At 41.6% G+C, this 20,593-nt stretch overlaps 1 protein-coding gene across 3 annotated transcripts in view; it reads right to left on the reverse strand.

Moving 5' to 3' along the window:
• Egflam (EGF like, fibronectin type III and laminin G domains) overlaps positions 1 to 20,593 on the reverse strand; it is a 163,970-nt gene that overhangs the window by 62,433 nt on the left and 80,944 nt on the right. For 2 of the 3 annotated variants that reach the window (XM_027401335.2, XM_035440594.1), the window contains exons 4-6: positions 20,204 to 20,321; positions 19,106 to 19,241; positions 5,397 to 5,563 (exon numbers count right to left, since the gene is read on the reverse strand). In XM_027401335.2, coding sequence (XP_027257136.1) covers positions 5,397 to 5,563; positions 19,106 to 19,241; positions 20,204 to 20,321 — 421 coding nt within the window. Of the gene's footprint in view, positions 1 to 5,396; positions 5,564 to 19,105; positions 19,242 to 20,203; positions 20,322 to 20,593 lie in introns of those variants that run through there. The other variant, XM_035440595.1, reaches the window with a different exon arrangement.

The following is a 20,593-nucleotide window of genomic DNA, read 5'->3' on the forward strand; positions in this document are numbered from 1 at the left end:
GAAAATGGAAAGTATGAAACTATGAGTCTACAGATCCTTCAAGGCCAGAGTTGTCTACCATTTTTTTTTTTCTTCTAATGGACAGCAACTTAAGAGGCAGTTAAAGGCCCAAGATTGATAAGGATTTCTCATACATATCAAGTTATGGAGATTATGGAAGGTGATTTCAAGGATTTCAGAGTAGTTCCTGAGTGATTCCTACTGATCCTTAGAACATGTTCATCCCTGACACCGTGTGCTTTCTGTCTACACTCTTGCTACAATAAAAACATAAAATTTTACTTGAGCCTGGGCATAGGCCAAATCTGTTCTGTGGTTATATATGTAACATGTACCTGGGAACCTTAGCATACTGAAGCTGGTCTCTGTGAAGATAGTTGGGAAGGTAAAAGTAAGGGTCCCAGTCTCAGAGCAGAAGTGAGCAAAAGTCAGAGTCACACACAGACAGTGAGCCATCGAAGATAGAAACAGACATTACCAGACACCGAGGAGGATGGGGAGGATGTGAGAAGTATTTACTGTAGAAATCTGACTAATTGTGACCATGTGGGTCTGTCTCAGGTCACAGGAAGAGGAAGGTCTAAAACTGCAGGAAAACTTGGTTTGGGAGATGGCAAAAACCCAAACAAAACATTTCTACAAAGTCTTTGAAGATCTGAGACTACGGTGAGACTTATTAGGACCAGCAGCAAATATAATATGAAACATTAGAGCTTATTCTGATGGTTAAGAAAGATCACAGGAGAGAACTGAGGGCTTGGTTTGGAATAGGATGTAAATATTCCTCCTACTGTCCCATCTGCAAGGCTTTTCCATCCCTAGTGCCTTGAATTTAAATTTACTGAGGTACTATCCTCCCTTTATCCTCCCTTCTTCTTTCATCCTATTTACTTTTTTCTTACTGTAGTTCTGGAGATTTTGATGTTTTTGCCTAAGAACTTTGCCACTGAGTGGCTCACTTTGGACCTGTGTGGTCTTCTAGATCACCCTTGCCTGCCTCTGCTTTGACATCAGCCATGCAGTCACTCAACCTCCAAAACAGCCTATTGACTGGTTAAGTGACACTCACACATGAACTCAATAGCATTTATTGAGTGCTTACATGGTGGAGGGGGTTGGGAAATCAGCATTGATCAAGACTCTCCAGCCCCAACAAGGAGCTTATTGTCAGGGGAGATAGACATAATGAAATGTACACAATTGTTCCAGACAGTGACATTGCTAGAGAGAAAATGAAGCAGGACCATGGGGATAACAGAAGCCCAAGGAAGTGAACTATGGCCTAAACGCAGAATAGAGAGGGCTGTCACAGTCACAGAAAGATCTGAGGAAAGAGAGCTCCATGCAGAGGAAACAGCAGGTGCCAAAGGCCTGAGGCAATAGGAGCAAAATGACTATTGGCAGGGACAAAAAGAATACATCTATGGGAGACTGCCCTGAGGACCCCAGATCCACTTCAGTAAAGAATTTATTGATTCTTTCTCTGACTATTTTACAAGGATGGAACATTAGAAATTAAATGACTTGGGGTGGCAAGGCCACAGTCCATTCCTCAGGGCGAAGTTTCAGGATTGATTATACATGTATTAAGTTTTACTTATATCTTTGTCTATGAAGAAAAGAATGAATACATGCACTTTATTTCTGCCCTACCTACTATTCATGTCCTTTCTTTCCTGCCCATGCTTCCTGATTGAGCTAAGAATGGACCTCAGTGGGCAAGTGACCACCAGATGGGATGGGTACATGTCCTGCAAGGCCCCCAGTTTGCCGTATCAATTAGTCATTTACAAGATCAATGGCCAATTATAATGCTGTTGGTGTTTCTCTCCTGGAATAAAAAAAAATATAGCAGGATGGGGATAAGAAGCCAGAGAAGAGAAGAGAATTTTAGTCTTTTAATTTTCCATTTTCTCATGGGAACCGAATTGTGAGAAGCTGAGGTAAATACAAGATAGAAAGTCACCATTTAGAGTGACCAAAAGAACGCTGTTTCTCAAGAGAGGACCAGATACTTAGAGTCTTAATTATTATTATTTTCTTCCCATTCCATTTTGTGATTGAATGAGGTTGAAGCAGATGAGGCACATGGCTGTCAAGGCTCCACCCAAACAATGCTGTCTTCACTTTGGCTGAGCAGAGGCTGGGCCCTGGCCTCCTCCCATCACTATCGGCCAAATCCAAGAACAGCTAAGATGTCCGACTCTATACTGTACAACTGTTCTTCTGCAACATTCTCAAAATAATAATAAAAATAAGAAATGAGATGCATGGTGAACAGAAAAGTGGCTATCAGGGGTCAGGGAACTCAGACTGCAAAAAGGAAAGAAATGCAAATGTTGGAAGCTGGATTCTGTGTTGCCAGCACCTCCCTAGTTCCCAATTTCTACACAGACAGCCCCTCCCCTTGCCACTGAGTCATTGACTTTAACCTCCCTGGGATACTGGGAGCTAACAGAAAGAGTCCATCCATTCGAGTCATACTCAATGAAGTAGCTATGCAGTCAGCAAGCCCAACTTCAAATCCTGCCTGCATAATTATCAGAGTTGAGAAAACTTTTAACTTTTCAGATATGCTAATTTCTCCATCTGTAAGAAGTGGGTGCTATCCCTCCCACCCCAGGTTTCTAGAAGGAATGAGTGGACTTCACCTAAGTCAAGTGACCAGCTTTCCAGTGTCAGCCCTAACTTCAAGTTCATTAAGACTCAGATAATGCTAATTGGTAAGTGTGTGTGATTTTTGTATGGAAAAGGAAAATGTTTTGGAAGCAATGTAATTTAAAACCAATACCAAATTAAGAACAAGAATGTGTGAGAGTAAAGGTTTCTTTTGGACAGTAGTGTAGCCAAGAGAAACAACCAAAGCATTACCTACAGTACATTTTTATGCTTTCAAGCAATGGCTCATCTAATAAAGTCTATTCCTGTTATCCTAATTTGAGTAATCATACATATGCAGGAACAGAAGATCTCTAATTATTTAAGAATATTTGTTCATATAACAGGCTGGGAACATACCTCAGTTGCTACAGTGCTTGCTTTGCATGAAGGAACCCCTGGGTTTCATACCCAGCATGGCATTAACTGGGCCTGGTGGTACATGCCTGCAATTCCAGCACTCAGGAAGGGGATCAGAAGTTCAAGGTCATCCTTAGCTACTTAGGGAATTAGAGACCAGCCTAAACTATTTGAGATGAGGTCTCAAAACCAAAACAAACCAGACATCCCAAACAACAACAACAACAAAACTATCATGATAGTTCACTGAGGTTTAAGGTTTGTTGTTGTTGTTTTCTTTTTTCTTTAACCATGGTGTTTATTAAAAGGGAGGAAAGCAAGAGAGACAAAGGGAGGGGGGAGTGAAGGGTGAGAGAGGAGGGGGCAAAAGGGGAGAGCAAAAGAAGGGGGGTTGGGGATTTTTTCTGTCTTATTGGGATTTTTTGTTGTTGCTTTACTTTTTGCCTGTTTGTTTGTTTGGCTTTGTCATCCTTCTTTGCACAAACTACTATGAAATTATAAAATTTTACTTTCCCTGGGAGTCAAAAAATAGAGTAAAATGTCTCACATTTGTAAAGTATTTTTGCATCTCCCACCTTATTTTGTTTGCTGGTTTGCATTTTCTCCACCTTTTCCATTAAAAATATAATCAAGAAATGGAGGGGAAAATGATCAGTACCTCAAAGACCACATCACTAATTCATTTTTAAAAAGAAAATTCTAAAGGGATACCCTACCCACCCACCCATCTGTTCCTTAAGCTAATGTGCACTCCACATCCAAGGTCAAGGTCAGGCTGAGCCACACACATCATCTTCTTTCTTCACTCTGTGAAGTAGAGGACGCATCAAGGGCTGGGAAGGAGCAGGGAACATACACACCAAGTGCCAGAATGTATACATGAGGACAGCCTAAGTGTTCAGAAGTACAGTGAGCCCCTAGCTCTCATTATCTATACTTTGACCAATTTAAGATTACAGAAGACAGTACATTTAGCAAGCATGGAAGGAGGCCTGCCCTTGAAATAGAGCTGCTAGCATGGCTTGTGGAAAAAAGGGTCTTCATTTGAAAAGTCTGCTTGGGCATCTTCTCCATTCTGAAGAAAGGCTGCCCATTGTAGTTGTTTTGTGGTGGGTAAATAGGAAGACAGGGAGCAACTACTAGAGGTGAGGTTTCTCTGCATACCCTCACAATTCAATTTGAAGAAGGGAACCCCACCACTGAAGGTTACAGGGTAAATACTCTGTATAGAAGAAGATGAATCCCAGGACTTTTGGAAGAGATCCTAGCAGATCTCTTCCTGGAAATAGCATGAGCCTTGGAAGGCAGCTATGTGGGTATTTTATGGGGGAGGGATTTATTCAGATCCTAACAACAAAGATGGTACTTTGTGCAAGGCGATGGGAAACCAACTATCCAGGGTAGACTTCCCTTTTAGAGCCCCTCTCTTGGGTAAACAGGGCCTGCAGCAGCTGCAGGGCTCTTCTGGAAGAATTCCAGGGCTGAACTGCAAAGACATATAGAGCTTTTGAGACCCCCTTCTGAGACCTCACTTCCCATGGTTCTAGGTTTATATAAATGTGACCCCACTTTCAAAGTACAAAGACTTTGAAACCGGCCTTGGCTGGACTTGGCAAGCTTCTTTGAACCCTTCTAATGGAAGTACAGCTTTTGGCATCATGTGACAGCTTGCTGAACCCCAGACCAGAGACATACTTTTGACTTTGAAGAAAATCCTCAGTTTATTTGCTCAACATTGCCCTAAGTGTCCTCCAGATCCCCAGAGGTACCTTGAGAATTTACACAGTTAACTTAGTCTCCCAAGTTATGAGTCAACATGCCAGGATCTGTTTTGAGAGTTGTTGACCAACACTTAGAGGGACTGATGCAAATTGTTTTGTTTGTTTAAGTAGCCTGGGCTGGCTTTGAATTAACACTGACCCTCCTGCTTCAGCCTCCCAAGTGATGAGATTACAGGGGTGTGCCACACTCAGCTGAAAGTCCTTGTTTGGCAGGCAATCATTGACCCTGAAGAGTCTGGGGCGAGGGTCTTAGTCCCTCCCCGAAGGGTTCCAAGATGAGCTCACCTTCTCAAAAGATGAGAGGCAGGGGGAGATGACACATCTCATTTGCTATGAGATCTAGCCCGTGATTGTGAACAAAAACCAACCACAGACTCCCCAAGGACGATGCAAAAATAAACCTTCCCTAACTGCCTAGGAACAGAAATAGCCTGTGTCCCTGTGGAGAACTGAACCTTCAAAGTTCTGGGAAAACTGCAGGAGGAAGCCTGAGGAGAGCCCCATCCCAGGCTGTTCATCAGTTGAGCAAGTGAGGCTCTGAGAGATGACCATAGTGGCACAGCTGTTCAAATTCTTCAGGACAGTTACAGCACTCACCCAGGGTTCGGATGGTGTTGCTGGGCAGGCTGCGTGGGCTGAAGCCATGGGCATTCATGGCTCTCACAGCAAACCGGTAGTTGGTATCTGGATCAAGGCCTTTGATAACCATGGAGTCCATCTGCAGCCGATCTTGGATTATGGTCCAGCTCTCGTCAAAATCTGGCCTTTAATGATTAAAAATAAGAAAAGCAACTGTTCAGAAACCACCAGGAGTTAACACCATTTTCAGTCTTGAGAGCAGAGCTCATAAAAGGGAGTTAACATTTCCTACTGAAAGTGGTCCTGCTTTCAAACCATAATGTCACCAGCTGTAAGCGTCTGCCAATAAAAGCAAGATCATCTTTAGGACCAGCTATAAGCACTGCTTAGAGACCATCTACTTCTGTCTGCTTGGTCTTGACCAGGATGAAAGGACCCCGCATGGGAGAGTTCATCGGCAAGAACTCCATTGTTCCAGAGGTTCCCTAAACAAGCCTCCCCCCTTGGCAGTCTCATTCCTAGAGGTCAGGAGAGCAGAGGCTCCATCTCGTTACAATCAGTTCGTGAGTAAACAAATACAAGTTTTATAGGGTGACTGATGGCATAAATTGCCATGGGAACACCCATGACTACACTCAGTCTTTATAAACTAAGTCTGTGTCAATGTGTTGAATTTTCACATGTCCTTCTGAGGGCCTTGCAGAGAAGGCTGATCTTCATTTAGACTTTCAATCAATGAAGCAGCATGCACAAAACCAGTGTAATCTCTGGAGTCGGATAGAGTCAAGTTCACATCTGAGCTCTGCTCCTTACTAGCGCTCCTTAGCATATTTACGTTCTCAGTTTTCCCATCCGTAAAATGTAACACAGGGACCTAGATAAGGCTACTGTCATGCAGATGACATGAAATATACATTCTTAGCATCTTCTTTGGCATCATGTTGTAAATACATGCCATCCATTATTGACAGGACTTATTTACTTCTGGAGTTAAGAATTCCTAGTTGCACAGGACATTGGTGGTACATGCCTTTAATCCCAGCACTCAGGAGGCAGAGGCAGCAGATCTATGTGAGTTGGAGACCAGCCTGGTCTACAAGAGCTAGTTCCAGGACAGCCTTCACAGAGAAACCCTGTCTCGAAAAAACAAACAAACAAAAAAACCAAAAAAACAAAAAACAAACAACAAAAAACAACAACAACAACAAAGAATTCCTAGTTGCTTGCTTACTGTACATTCCCATACTTTACTGCTAACCTGTGTGGCTAGTGAGCCATTGAGACATAGCCAACCTGCATTAAGATGTACTAGAAGTACAAAATGCACATAGACTTTTAAAGAAAAAACGAAAATTACCTCTTTTGTAAATATAAAATGTATTTTATCTTTATATTGAATTCATGTTGAAACATAAATATTTTGGATATTGCAAGTTAAAATGTTCTTATTACAATTCATTTTCATGGACTGGAGAGTTGGTTTGGTGGTTAAGAGCACTGATTCTTGCAGAGGGCCTGAGTTCAATTCCCAGCATCCACGTTGTGGTGGCTCAAAAATATTTGTATGTAATTCCAGTCCTGGGGGATGTCAGACACACAACTGGTACACACACGTGCATGCAGGCAAAATGCTCATAACACATAAAATAAAAAAATAAATATATCTTTAAATTTTTAAAAATTTAATTTGTCTCTTTTTACCTTCATAATGCCACAATTAAAACATAAACTTCGTGTAGGTCTACGCTACATCACTTTTGGATGGAGTAGCTCTATCTCGATTTTCTAGCTAGAGGCAAGGGGGACAAAAACATTGTAGGTAGTAAGAAACACAAGTGAAAGTTGGGAAGGACAGTGCATAGCTGGGGGCTTAACAAGAGGGTTTGTGTTAATGCCTGCTAATTGCCAGTACTTACCATGTGTTCTGAAGTACCATTGTTCTGACTCCTTAACTCATTTACCATCTCCAACTACATCAAACATCTCAATCTTTTGTTTCTGTCTTTAATATAAAAGAGAAACTAAAGGTCTGAAAGGGCAAGAAACTTAACAAAGTCACAGCTGAGAACTGTTGAAGCCACCTTGAGTTGAAGAGATGAGGTTGTATTTAAAAACTCGATGCTGGTTTAAAAACTGTGGTGATGGTGGGTAGAGAGCAATTATAAGACCTTCCGGCAGTTTCCTGGTCCTCTCTGGTGTTAAGCACCCTCTACTCACAGGTATTTAAAGAGCAGAAAACAAAGCATATTTGTACTTGCTTTTTGTGAAGACCATATCAGGAAAAGAAATAAAAGGAGATGCCTGGATGGACTCCATTTCTTAAATGTGCTTGCTTAGTTTTTCACTAGTGAGTTTTACTAAAAGTCAAAGAAACAGAGACTTCCTCAGGCTTACCATGCCAAGTAGCTAAGAGCTGCACCTCCTGACAGTGTCTGTCTGGTCTAGGGACAAAGAAAAATCACAGGGCACATACTGGAGGAAACAGTTCTTCCCTGTCTTGTCCTAAAGGTGGAATTCTTCTCTAAAATGATTTTTATCATCAAAGAGCCAAGCTGAGTGAGTGAAGGAAACTCATTTGCAAATTCACATTAACACAGAATGGCTTCACAGAGGAAAACCACTGGAGATACCAAAAAGTGAAGTCAGGAGAGATGTGGGCTTTAGATAAAACTCTCCTATTATTTGCTAAGCTTCCCTTGTGCTATTTCCAGAGGAAAGAACTCTAATCTCTTCTCTGGGTGTGCTGTTGTTTACCCAGAGCTACTTGCAAATATCTGCAGCCATCTTCATCTTCATGCAAAAGTTGCAGGAGTAGAGGAGGAAGGGAGGATTTTATATTCGTTGTTCATTTCATGCACACACACAAAAAGTATTTCCAACAAAAATTATGGAAATCATTAACATTTAATTTCATGATATGTAGCTCACAGAGATTGAACAACAGTTGAAAACCTTTAACACTTTGCCTCTGGTTTTGTATCCAGTTTTCCATTTCATTGTTTCCAGGGTCTCTTGAGGTACAAGTACAAAGGTGAGGTTGAGAGAGATAGTCTGGCGGGGGGGGGAGGGGGGGATTGTCATAAACCATGCCCAACAATAGCTTTATCTTCTTCCACTGGAGGGAATTTTATCCTAACTACAATGTTGGCAATCAAAGTCACCATAGCAACACTATCCTGGCCCTTTCCCCAACAATGAAAAATAAGAGAAGTTGCCTGAGTGTTAGTATAGAGGCCTAGCCATCAGCAGGCTCACACTTGCAGCACTTTCCAGGAAGTGAGGTCAGGAGATGGATGGCTTACCTTTGGAGTGATTGGGCAGGGCACACAAGAGTCAGCAATGGCTACTCAAAATTCAAGGAGTCAATGCAAGTAATCAGGGTATACTCCTTCAGTGATTCACTTTTCTGGGAAGAATCACTTACCACTAGCAATGTTAGGATCTAGCCTGTTGAGTGTTTGGGGGTTTCCAGAAATTACAAGTAAGATTTTGTATTTTTCCGGGCAGTGGTGGTGCATGCCTTTAATCCCAGTACTCGAGAGGCAGAAGCAAGAGGATCTCTGTGAGTTTGAGACGAGCCTGGTCTACAAGAGCTAGTTCTAGGACAGGCTCCAAAGCCTGTCTCCAAAAAAACCCAAAAAAACCAAAAACCAAAAAAACAAAAAACAAAGAAAGAAAGAAAAGATTTTGTGTTTGAGCCCTTATTTTACTTTTCTAAGGAAGGCCCCTTAAAGCCCCTTAGCTTCAATCATATTCTCAAAGATAATTATGATCCTCAAAGCTTATGAGCCAGATCCACCATTCTACCCTTGTAAACATGGGAAGAGAATAATTAACTTAAAGATGCAAAACCATATTTTTCTCTTATTTCTTTCCTTGTAATGTTTTGACCACCTGCCCATTGACAATCAAAACCTTAGTGAACAATCATTTTCTTGATACCATGACATTCTTCAGGTGGCTGCCTTGGCAGGATCCCTTATGGGAGTTATATTCTGGGAGGCTTTTAGGGGAGTATAAAGACAGCCTACCTCGGGGAGCTAATAACGTAATTGGGGGAATAGTATATCTGGGAGTCAGAATAGGAACAAACCTCGAAGAATCAGCAGGAAGTCAATGCAAAACAGAATTGTAGTTGAAAATTAATTAATTTATTTATTTATTTTATTTTATTTTATTTTATTTTGTGTGTGTGTGTGTGTGTGTGTGTGTGTATTCCATCTATATGTAAGTGTCAGAGAGGCTAGGAGAGGGCACCAGATCTCCTGGAGTTAGAGTTACAGGTGATTGTGAGATACTAGATCTCTGTGCTGGGAACTAAACAGCAAGTTCTCTGAATGGCTGTGCTATCTCCCCAGGCCCCAAGAACTGTATTTAAATAGTTGGATATAAACTGAACTCTTGAGGGAAGTCCATGAAGACCAGAAAGAACTTAAATTAAGTTACAAAAATGTTTGGACTTGAACAAGTTAAAGGAATGGAAATTCCTTCAATACAGGAGAAATCCAAATAACATCGAATGTGTGGTATAATATGTTAAGCATTAAGTGTGTGAGGGTAAGTGTGATAGCCAAAGAATAAATAATGTGAAGGTCCATTTAATCTATACAAAAGATGGGTGCAATGCAGGAAAACATTAACTACGAATAGGTAAACAATCCTATGGCATCTTTCTCCATACACTGTCAAAGTCTTCTGTCTCAATTTCTACTTAAACACTGAGCTGCACTTGTTCCTACCATCTAAGCACTTGACTTATCAAAAGTCAATTGAGTTTTTCCCAGAGCTTATTGGTGAGTTATTCATGCATGCTTGTTTGAGAAATGGCCCCACTCTGTAGCCCAGGCTCCCCTTGAATGTTGATCTTCCTGCCTCAGCCTTCAGAATGCAGAAATTACAGGCATGTGCCACCACATCTGACTTCTCTTTGTGACTTTTGTGTTTGTTATAATTACTAATATTGTGGAAAGCAGAGAAATGTCAAGTATAAAAATGAGTGGCAGTTACATTGTTTTTTAAGGATCTGATAAAGTTGAAACCTAAATAATTTATTTTTGAAAGAGGAAAAAGGAGGATTTGGGAAATTGTAAAATTCTAGGGTTCTGTACTTAGCATTGCAAATGGCTTTAAGTTTTTGGCTTTGTTGAAGAAACAAACTGTTCATACAGATGAGGCCTTTGAGGTAAGAATATCAAGGTAGCAACCCATCAGGGACGAACATTCAAATGAACTACTTTAACAATAAGGTTAATCAATGTACATTTACAGAATTTACCTTTAAAAAGAGTGATTAAAAGTATTAGCGTCATTTTAAAAATGAGTTCTAATTTTAACTGATTTTTAAAATTCAGTCTCTCACCAACAATCTCAAGGTTATTCAGTGAAGAACTTTAAGAAAGCAAATGGGTGAATGCCATGGCTAATTTCTATTATGAACCTGACAGAATTCTGAATTGCCTAAGAGGTGTTGTCTGTGAGTGTGTTTCTAGAGAGGTTTAGCTGAGGTGAAAAGAGCTATACTGAATGTGAATGGGGTCCCAACTTAAATAAAAAGGAAGTAAATGGAGAAACAACCTTCATCTCCCTGTGTTTGCTAACTGTGGATGCCAATGTGACCACCTCATCAAGCTCCAGCCACCACAGAGGCTGCCACCACCCTACCTTCCATCCCATGACAAACTATACCCTCAAACCGAGAGCACAATAAACTTCCTTCCTTTAGAAGTTTCTGCCTGGTGTTTTTTCATAGTGATGAGAAAATCAATTAATACGATGAGTATGTATATATAAACCAACTTATGCCAAAGATATGCAGGTACTCTCATGTTAGGCACCCACACACATGCACACAAGTGCGTGCACTCAAGCGCGCGCACGCACGCGAGCACACACACACACACACACACACACACACACACACACACACACACACACACACACACACACACAATTCTTCAGGGGTCTCTGCAGGATGGAATCACACCAACACGGCATAAAAATGGACTTCAAACACCTTGAAAAACTTTACTGAAGGTCCTGTGAGAAAATGAGAAAGAAAAGATAATGAAATTTTTAGATGTTTTGCCTCTAAATAAATATATTGAAAATATTTAGTGATTGTTGTTTTAGTGAGTTTCTAAATTATTAGCCTGCCTGGAATACCCACATATCTCAGAGAAGTTCAAATGGGCCAATGACAAAAGAGAATGTGGGAGGTGGGATTCTAAGGATAGTATAAGTGCTTAAGAAGAATTCTCACGGATATAAAGAAGGAATAGCTTTACATGGCCAAGTTAAAAAAAACATTAACAAAGATCTTAGTAGCTTGAATTCAAAAGAAGAAAGAGTCATATTTAAAAAAAATCTGAAGATTTTAAGAAATACAGATATTTGTCTGGAACACAGTCTCTCTGTATTGGCTAGTTTTATGTCAATTTGACACAAGCTGGCATCATCAAGGACTCAATTGAAGTAGGAGCCTCAACTGAGAACATGCCTCCATAAGATCTGGCTGTAGGTAGGACTTTAGGGCATTTTCTTAATTAGTGATGGAGGAGGGCCCAGTTCATTGTGGGTGGTGCCATTCCTAGGCTGGGTGGTCCTGGGGTCTATAAGAAAGCAGGCTGAGCAAATCATGAGGAGCAAGCCAGGAAGTTGCTCCCCTCCATGGCCTCCGAATCAGCCCCTACCTCCAGGTTGCTATCCTGCTTGAGTTCCTGTCCTAGTTTTCTTTGATGATGGGCTGTTATGTGGAACTGTGAGCAAAATAAACTATTTCCTATCCAAGTTGATTTAGTCATGGTGTTTCATCACAGGTATAGTAACTCTAACTAAGATACTCTCCATAAGATGTGTGGCAGATTCAAAATTATCTCAGTGTATAGAAATGCAATGGCATAGCCAACTCAAGTGAAATTTGACAGGACACCAACAATCTCATGTTAGTTTTGTAAGCCAGTCAATTCAAAAGACTTAAGAGGGGAAACTGTAGAGTAAAAACCAACAGCAGGAAAGGCACTAATCTGGACTTTCAAAGTGGTCACATGCTCACTATGAACTCTGAGGGTCATTTGCTATTGAAAAGGCCCACTGCTCAGAGCAGAAAGTGGTTTTCTATGCTGATCACTCTGCAGACCCATGACCACTAGAGGCAGAGTTTGTGACTTAAATGCACAAGATGTAGTGAACATAGGAGACAAGAGACTGTATCCTGTGATGATGGTGAAAACACTTCTGGGCTTTCCACATGAGAACAGGCTGTCCAATGGCTTCTTACAGAGACACCAATGGCAGTTCATTAGAAGGAAAACCTTTTGGTGTCAATTAGGAATGGTTAGGAATAAGGGTGTATGCCTTGGGAGGGATGGCCTCAGCAGCAATGGCTGTACAGAAACAGAGGAAGGTGACCATCAACCATGGAACCTTAAGTAATAGCTGACTTCTAGAACAGGGTAGGCAGCAGAACTTACTTTACTGCTTCTGACCTCAATCCATATTGATTCAGAGCAATGCTTTTTCTATGATCCACAGAAAATATGCACTGGGTACCGTGACCATATAAACATTCTTTCTCTCCTCTCCCTCCCTCCTCTCTCTCTCTCTCTCTCTCTCTCTCTCTCTCTCTCTCTCTCTCTCTCTCTCTCTCTCTCTCACACACACACACACACACACACACACCTGAAACAAGTTTCACAACCCCTGTTTATGCCCTATGTGACATTCTCTCATATTTTCTTTTTTATTCTATTGCAGCCTCCTTTTGAAAAATGGTAGGTCAAGATCTCCCCAATTAGTTCAAGTACCTTCAAATCCATCATCTTTTACAGTTTGAGAACTGGTATCCTTGAAGCTGAGGTGAAGGTGAAGCTTAAACATCTTACAGACATTCACTAGGAAACTGGGCTCAGGGTGGTCACATCACACTAGGAAAATGTGTTTGGTAGTAGAATTTGTTGGAGCAGAAAGCCACACTCCAGTGGACATGGTAACACAGTCACAATGGCCTGGAGAGTGGAGGCTGCCCCCTGGCCAGAGGTGGAGTGGACCAAACACATAGTATCACCAGATAGATATATGTGGCCTCTTTCAAAACTATGATGGTCCCCAATTTAATGTTTAACATTAGCTAAAGGACATTGGATTTACTGACTGCTTAAGAGTATCTCTAGCTCCCACAGCAGCTTATCTACCAGTGTCATGGATGTCAGAAATCTCCCGGAGCCTGGAACTCAATGGTGCTGGTACATTGATCATCACCTTCAGGTCATATCACCTTCTTTAACTTTCTGTCTTTCCTTCTAGACTGCAAGTTCATGGATCATTGGGACTTTGTTCTGTTTGTCTCTATGTTCCTTGAGCAGTCTGCATGGTCTTTCAAAAAATGCAAATACTGAAATTGCTTTCCTCCTTAAAATTTTCTGTGGTTCCCTTTTCCCTTCAGGATAAAAAGCGAACACTTAATGCCTTTCTTGGTCTGACCTGTGCTTACTTTTCTCTCACCACACATAGCTCCAGGCTTTCTAAGCAATTCCAGGAACATTTTCTTCTTGCCTCCAAGCCATTGCTTAAGTGGCTTCCTCTAGCCTAAGCCTTTCATATTGCTTCCTCCCTCCTCTTCTGTCGTTATCTCTGATATGTCCTTCCTAGCTACTGTAAGAAGCCTGCCCAGACACCTTCAAAACTGGGTCACCCACAAATATGTGCAACTTTGAAGTGTCAATTAAAACTTACAAGATTAAAAATAAGTTTAGATGCCAACCACACATTCCCCAAAGCCTGTGTTCCTACTTCTGCTGTGTCATTCACCACTCTGGACCATGCTCATCTATATCCCTCATGACACTATCTGAAAGCTTAGCCCACAGCTTTAAATCTCTTGTCCATGATCTGTACATGTACATTAATAACATGGGTTTGTATGAATAGATGTTCACATTTGGCTTTTAATAAGGGTGCTTGAGGAAATTAAAATATGTTAGGAATAACAGGACACGCTAAGCCAACCGTCAAGAAAATTCAGCTTTCAATTTTTGTAGGAACACACTGCTGAAGTCTTAAAGCCCACAGCTGCTTTCCTGTGACAGTGGTATAGGAGAGTAGTTGAGACAGATGTCATATTGCTGGTGGAGCAAAAATGTGATGTGGTCCCTCAAGAAAAGGCTTGCCAACCCCTGACCTATAATTGTAATCTTTAACCTTCTTATGATACTGTGACCATCTGAAAAAGCCCATGTACCCCTTCTTAGAATGGTTTTATGTGCACACATTTAAATACAAGACCACAACCAGTATGTTGACAGCAATAATCTAAGTAATTAGTGTGGTGTTTTCTTATGTACTACTTTATTGAAATGTTAAATAAGAGAAACCAGTAATGAATTTCAGTCACTGTAATAATTTTAGTGTAGTGATAAACATAGCTGCTATTTTGAGATATGTGCAACAATTGTAATGGAATAAGAAAAGACCAATCCAATGATGATGAAAGTCCCACTGTGTTTTGGAATTGTCATTGATTTATGAAGACAGTGCTAGTGCTAAGTTTCACTTGCTAAAAGGACGAATATAGTTATCTTCAAGCCAAGTACAGAGACCTCTTGAATTCTATCTGGTCCCCTTTAGGGACCTGCAGACTGCAAGATAAGCCTTTGGCTCTACAGGAACAGACACAATCCCATAGATTAGTGAGGCCCAACAGGACAGAAGTTAGAGAAAGCCCCATGCACTCATGGAGCTTCCCCTGTCAATCTTACAGGTTACTTTTATGCAAATTTTGCTCCCCACAAAAATGAACTATGGTGTGAAGTCCAAACCACATTAAGTCATGACATTAAAAAAAAATCTATTTGACTTTCAGCTCTCTCAGCTGCTCTTTATTTACATATTGGTCTAAACTAATTAAATGACAAATGGATGGAATGGGGCAATGATAAACTTGACTGGCAGTTTGTCCCAGGTGGGCCAGAGGAGAGCATGCTTTTTCATTGGCAGTTTACAAATGCACCCCCCCCCCAGCTGCTACATCAGATGTCAATTTATATCAGCTCTTACCACTGTGGCCAGGATTTCATTTGAAACCATCAGCAGGAAGAATTGAAGTCTGAAAGGATGTGCCTGTAGAACTCCAGGTCATATTTCTGTAAAAACATTTCACCCTTTCACCTAAGCCTAAGGACTCAATGGCTAACAGAATTTCTAGGACCGAATGCCAGTCTGCAAGGTACTTCTGAGACTCTCAATCTAGAAAGTAAAGTAATAAAAAGGAACTCTTGCTTTCAGGAGGCATCATTTGTTAACGTGGAGTCTCAGCTGACATTCAAGCCAGCCGGGCTCCTTTTCTTATTGCTAATTTTGGTCCTTTTGTCAAGGAGGTCTTATACTAGATCACCCTAACTTCCTAAATACTTTCTCCCAAAGGAGGGGCATTTTCACTGTTTTCCAGTCTCTCTAAATTGATTGTATTAGTTCTTTAGGGCTGGGTATATAGTTCAGAAACAGGGTGACTGAGCTGACAAGAACAACAAAATAGCAGAGAATAAAAGAATTCTCAAATGTTTCAATACTAATATTTGAGGGCTAGAAAAACTAAAACAGGGCTACATTCCTCTTAAGTATTGCAGACATTCATCCGGTTACTGCTATAAATTTTAGTCATAAGTAAAGTTCTGAGAGGAAAGCTGTGGTAAGACTGCTAAATCTCAGGTTTGACTCCACCTGGGGTGAAGTTGCAGTCAAAGCCTTTAAGTGAGTTGCAAATACTGAGACTATTTGAAGCTTCACTATATACTGAACTGATGGCCTTATTTTTACATTTGGTGTGCACATGCATGTGTGTGTGTGCGTGCATGTGTGTGCATGTGCACATGAACATGCTGTCATGACAGTCCACATGTGGGAGTCAAAGGACAACTTGCTGGAGTCAGCTGTCTCTTTCCATCATGTGGGTTCTGGAATAGGGGTCTGCAGCAAGCTCCTTTACCTACTGAGCCATTTCACAGGCTCCTGCCAACTATTGTGTGGTTAGAAAACAACAGCAGTACATATATTCCACTGGTAGCCGGACAGTGAAACAAAGGGTCTGGGCCATGGTAGGATGAGTATATGCAGATCCAAGTTGGGTCTTTCTAGCTTTTATATTTGCAGTTTGTGAGGTGGGATATTGGCTACCATAGTGGCATCTGTTACTAGTGGCAAAAGATTCCTTTTAGCCACATTTCTCTAATGCTTTTTACATTATCTCCTTAAGGTCAAATGGCTGGTACTGTAATTTTTCTAAATGGCTCAGGCTAAAACATAAAAAATCCCCTGTGGACCCCTCTTCTAAGTGCTGAGAGACATCTTTTGTCTTTTCTTTCCCTGATCATCTTTGTTTCCTGGCTAAAGAAAGTCAAGCTCACAGGGTTGCCCAGCTTGCTCAGGGTGTCAGCTAGTGGTTCAACCCAAGGCTACCAGTGTTCAAATTTTCCCCAGCACCTATATGATATGTAACACTGTGGATGAGCCAAGGTTACAGGAAAGTCTCCATTACCTTTAGTAACACACTCTCATAGTTCCCCTCTCCCTGTCTGAGTCTCCACTCTCATGGATTCCAAGTAAATTCCTTGTACCCAAATCCTTGTCTCGAGGGAACTGAATACTGTGGGAGGTGTTTGAGGCTCAGGAGGGAAGGGTCATGTATAGGGAGACTAAAGAGTTAAAGGGGCAGCATTCTCTCCTGGTCTTCTGGTTCTGAAGACAAATATTTTCATTTCCACTCCCAGTGTGCAGACAAGACAATGAAACTGCTATTTCCATCTTTTATCAATGTATCAGACACAGACAGAGTTGGGAAAATATATATTTTGGTGCAAAACTAACAGTAAATGCGAATCACCATCCTGCTGGGGATTACACAGATGATCTGCTGGGCGATGATAAAAAATTTGTATTTCCCAAAGTTTAAAGTGTTACATTTTGTTCTGTTGGTGTTGTCTAATTTATTTGTGGGAGTAAACCATGTGTTAAATTCCCCCCAGGCTTTTTAGGGGAGAAACTGGAGCCCGAGAGCTCCAAGTGTTGCTCATTTAACTCCTATTAGAACCGGGATTAGGATTGTTTCTATTCTAGGCACACACCAGGCTTTGCCTACCAGGAACATTAAGAGACAGGATTATGTGCTACCCTCAGAGAGGAGCCTTAATCTCATCTTTGCCACAGAGTTCCTCCTCCCTCCCCTTCTCCTTTCTCTCCTCCTCCTTTCTTTCCTCTCTCCCTTCTTTCTTCTCCCCCTTCATTCCCTCTTTCCTCCTTCCCTCTCTTCCTGACTTACCTACTCCCTCTTTTCCTTCCTCTTTTTGTCCTTCCAGGTTTTCCTATCATCCATTTGCCACTTCCCAAGAGTTGTTCCACAGTTTCCTTTTTGAGGGATTCCCCCTCTTGAACACTCAGCCTACACAATTCTGGTTTGAAACCCCTCCCACTGCCACTACCACCACCACCACCACCACCACCACCACCACCACCACCACCACCACCACCACCATGAATGGTTGCTTTCAGAGCTTACAGGATGACCAGTGCTTGGTTATTCTACCCTGGCCTCCATGATGAGCTAGGAAAATGAAAAAGGACCCAGACTTGGCTAGTCAGAATGCACATAAAATTTTTGCTGGGCCCAAGAATACCATACTCTCTTGCTAAGCTTGGAGACCACAAAGCTTAAGGGTGTGGGAAAGCCTGCTGGAAAATGAATCAATGAAGCAGAGAAATGGATGGTCACAGACTGCTGAGAAGGCATAGATCTAGTGCTCTCTGAATTCAGACTTGCCACTGGACTTTGCAGTCATGGATGCTGATCCAATATTGTTTCAATCTTTTTCAAGTTTCTACCACTTGGAATTCAGCAAGCCCTGCCTGAAAACAAGATCTGAAGACATAAATGTCTGTTTCCCACAGCCCAGGAATAAACTGGGAGGTCAGAACAAAAAAACAACTCATCAGATCTTGACAGGACCCTTTGGCCCAGGTTCAGAAAGCCTGAGGAATAAGGTCCTGCTGATCTCTTTATGAATCCACAACATCAAGGCCTCAGAGGAGCCTCTCATCTTTAATGTAGGACCCACCACCTCCTTTCACTCAGCTTCCACCCAGAGTCAAATGGAGACTCAAATTCAGGCCGAAGACCTTGCATTGGGAATTCTTTTGTTCACCATTTCTTCTTTAAAGAAATAAATAAAATTGCACTGCAGCATAGGCAATCATGAGTTCTATATGAATTTCCACAGCCCATCAAACTGAATAACAAGAACTTAAGATATAGATAGAAGGGAAGAAAGTTGAACTCAAACTCTGAAATTTGCCCCAAGGTAATATGGATCTGGAGGGCACAGTGCATGGTGTTTGTATATGAAGAGTTCCTCCCTCTCCCTCTGAGAAAAGCCATCAAATATTTACTTCAAATGCAATACTTTAAAGTCAAAAGGGCAAGTTTCAAGCTTGAAATGCAGGCCAGCTTGCTGGTAACATTGCATAAAGAATTTCCAGAACTCAGAAGACTGGCAGCAAAAGATGTAAGGGGACAGTGTTGCCAATGACTATTCATCAAAGATATATGTTGACCCAATTGCAAACTTTTTCCTCAAGACTTTGTGCCACCTTAACCCACATTGACTGAAGTCAGATAAAGATCCATGCCCTGTATAATACCATATGGGGAGTAACTGTGGTCTGTGATTTGACCTGTGACTCACCTGATGAACTCCACAGAGTAGGACTGAATTGGGGCACTTCCCTCATTTTCTCCAGGTTTCCAAGAGAGGGCCACTTCAGAATCAGAAACCACAAGGACATGTGGCTGCTGGGGTGCATCAGGGGGCAGGCAGTAATCTAGGCAGGATGACAAACACAGCTAGACTTGGCTGGTGGTCTCCACTGATGGAGAGGTTGGATACATCAAAAACAGATGCACATTCTACTACTGAAATTTGGTATGGCCTCAAAACCCAAGGCCAAACAAACAAAACAACCCACAGATGCTTTTACTATGTAATAACAATGGATTCACTGAAATTTTGTCTTCTTTACCCAGAACCTCTGGCTGGCTGGCAAGCAACTCAGTTGGCTCCAATAACTCTGAGACACATTGTGTGCATCCCTAGTATCTTCTGCCACACTCCATCTCCTATCAATCACTCATCTCTTTCCATGTTGTAATTGTGTGCTTTGTGTATGTACTAAGAACCTGTGATAGGATATGTGGGGTGCGCACCCCAGGTGTAAAAAGGATCCCATCACCTGGTAATACTACTGTCTACATGTCCAGACCTTCAAGTTTTATGTATGCTATTGTTTAGGCCTGGAGGACTTTCCTGCCATTCTAAGCACTTTCTATAACACAGGGTGGAGACTGATTAATGTCACTTCTCAATAGAGAGCACATTGTGAACAGTAACCCCAGTGGACCCAGTGTTGTATTCCAGCGTCCACCTCTGCATCACATGGATGAACTGTTGCTGAATGTTTCTTCTCTCTCCCCTTCCTCACTGTCTTGATTTCTACTCACCCATGAGTCTTCCTTTTTATTGTCTCAATGAGTTCTTCCTGCATCCCTATGTGGTAAGTCCCTGCAGCCTGTGGGTACCACATTTAAAAGGATCTGTTACTATATGCTATTTAGCCAATGTCTTGCCTTACCCCGATGAGTTCTGAGAGATCAGAGGCATGCTTACTGTGGTCACCACTAGCCTCTCAGAGCCCAAGACAGTATTTGGCACATGTTGTTTGCTGAATGAATGCATAAGTAAATGGAAGCCTTTTTCCATTAATAATTAATTTAAGCTTAGTTTTACCTTGAGACAAAGTGGTCACATGCCGAGGAAAGCTAAGCCTCCCTTTGCCAGTCTGGCTGTAAGCAGCTATGCTCACTCGATATTCAGTGCCTGGCTTCAAATCTCCAATCACTTCCTCCTGTCAATATCAAACAAGAAAGGTGCCAAAAATGAGAAGTTCTACTTGAACACTCTAGACCAGCTGTGGGGTTGCAGCTCCCTCAGGGGTCACACTCAGATTCCCTGCATATCAGATATTTACGATTCATAACAGTATCAAGATCACAATTATGAAATAGGGACAAATAGTTTTATAATTGGGGTCACTACAATATAAGGAACTATGTTAAAGGGTTGCAGCATTAGGAAGGTTTAGAACCACTGATCCGGACAGTTTCTGTAAGGTTTATA

Source organism: Cricetulus griseus, chromosome 2, assembly GCF_003668045.3.
Source record: "Cricetulus griseus strain 17A/GY chromosome 2, alternate assembly CriGri-PICRH-1.0, whole genome shotgun sequence".
Taxonomy (NCBI): Eukaryota; Metazoa; Chordata; class Mammalia; order Rodentia; family Cricetidae; genus Cricetulus; species Cricetulus griseus.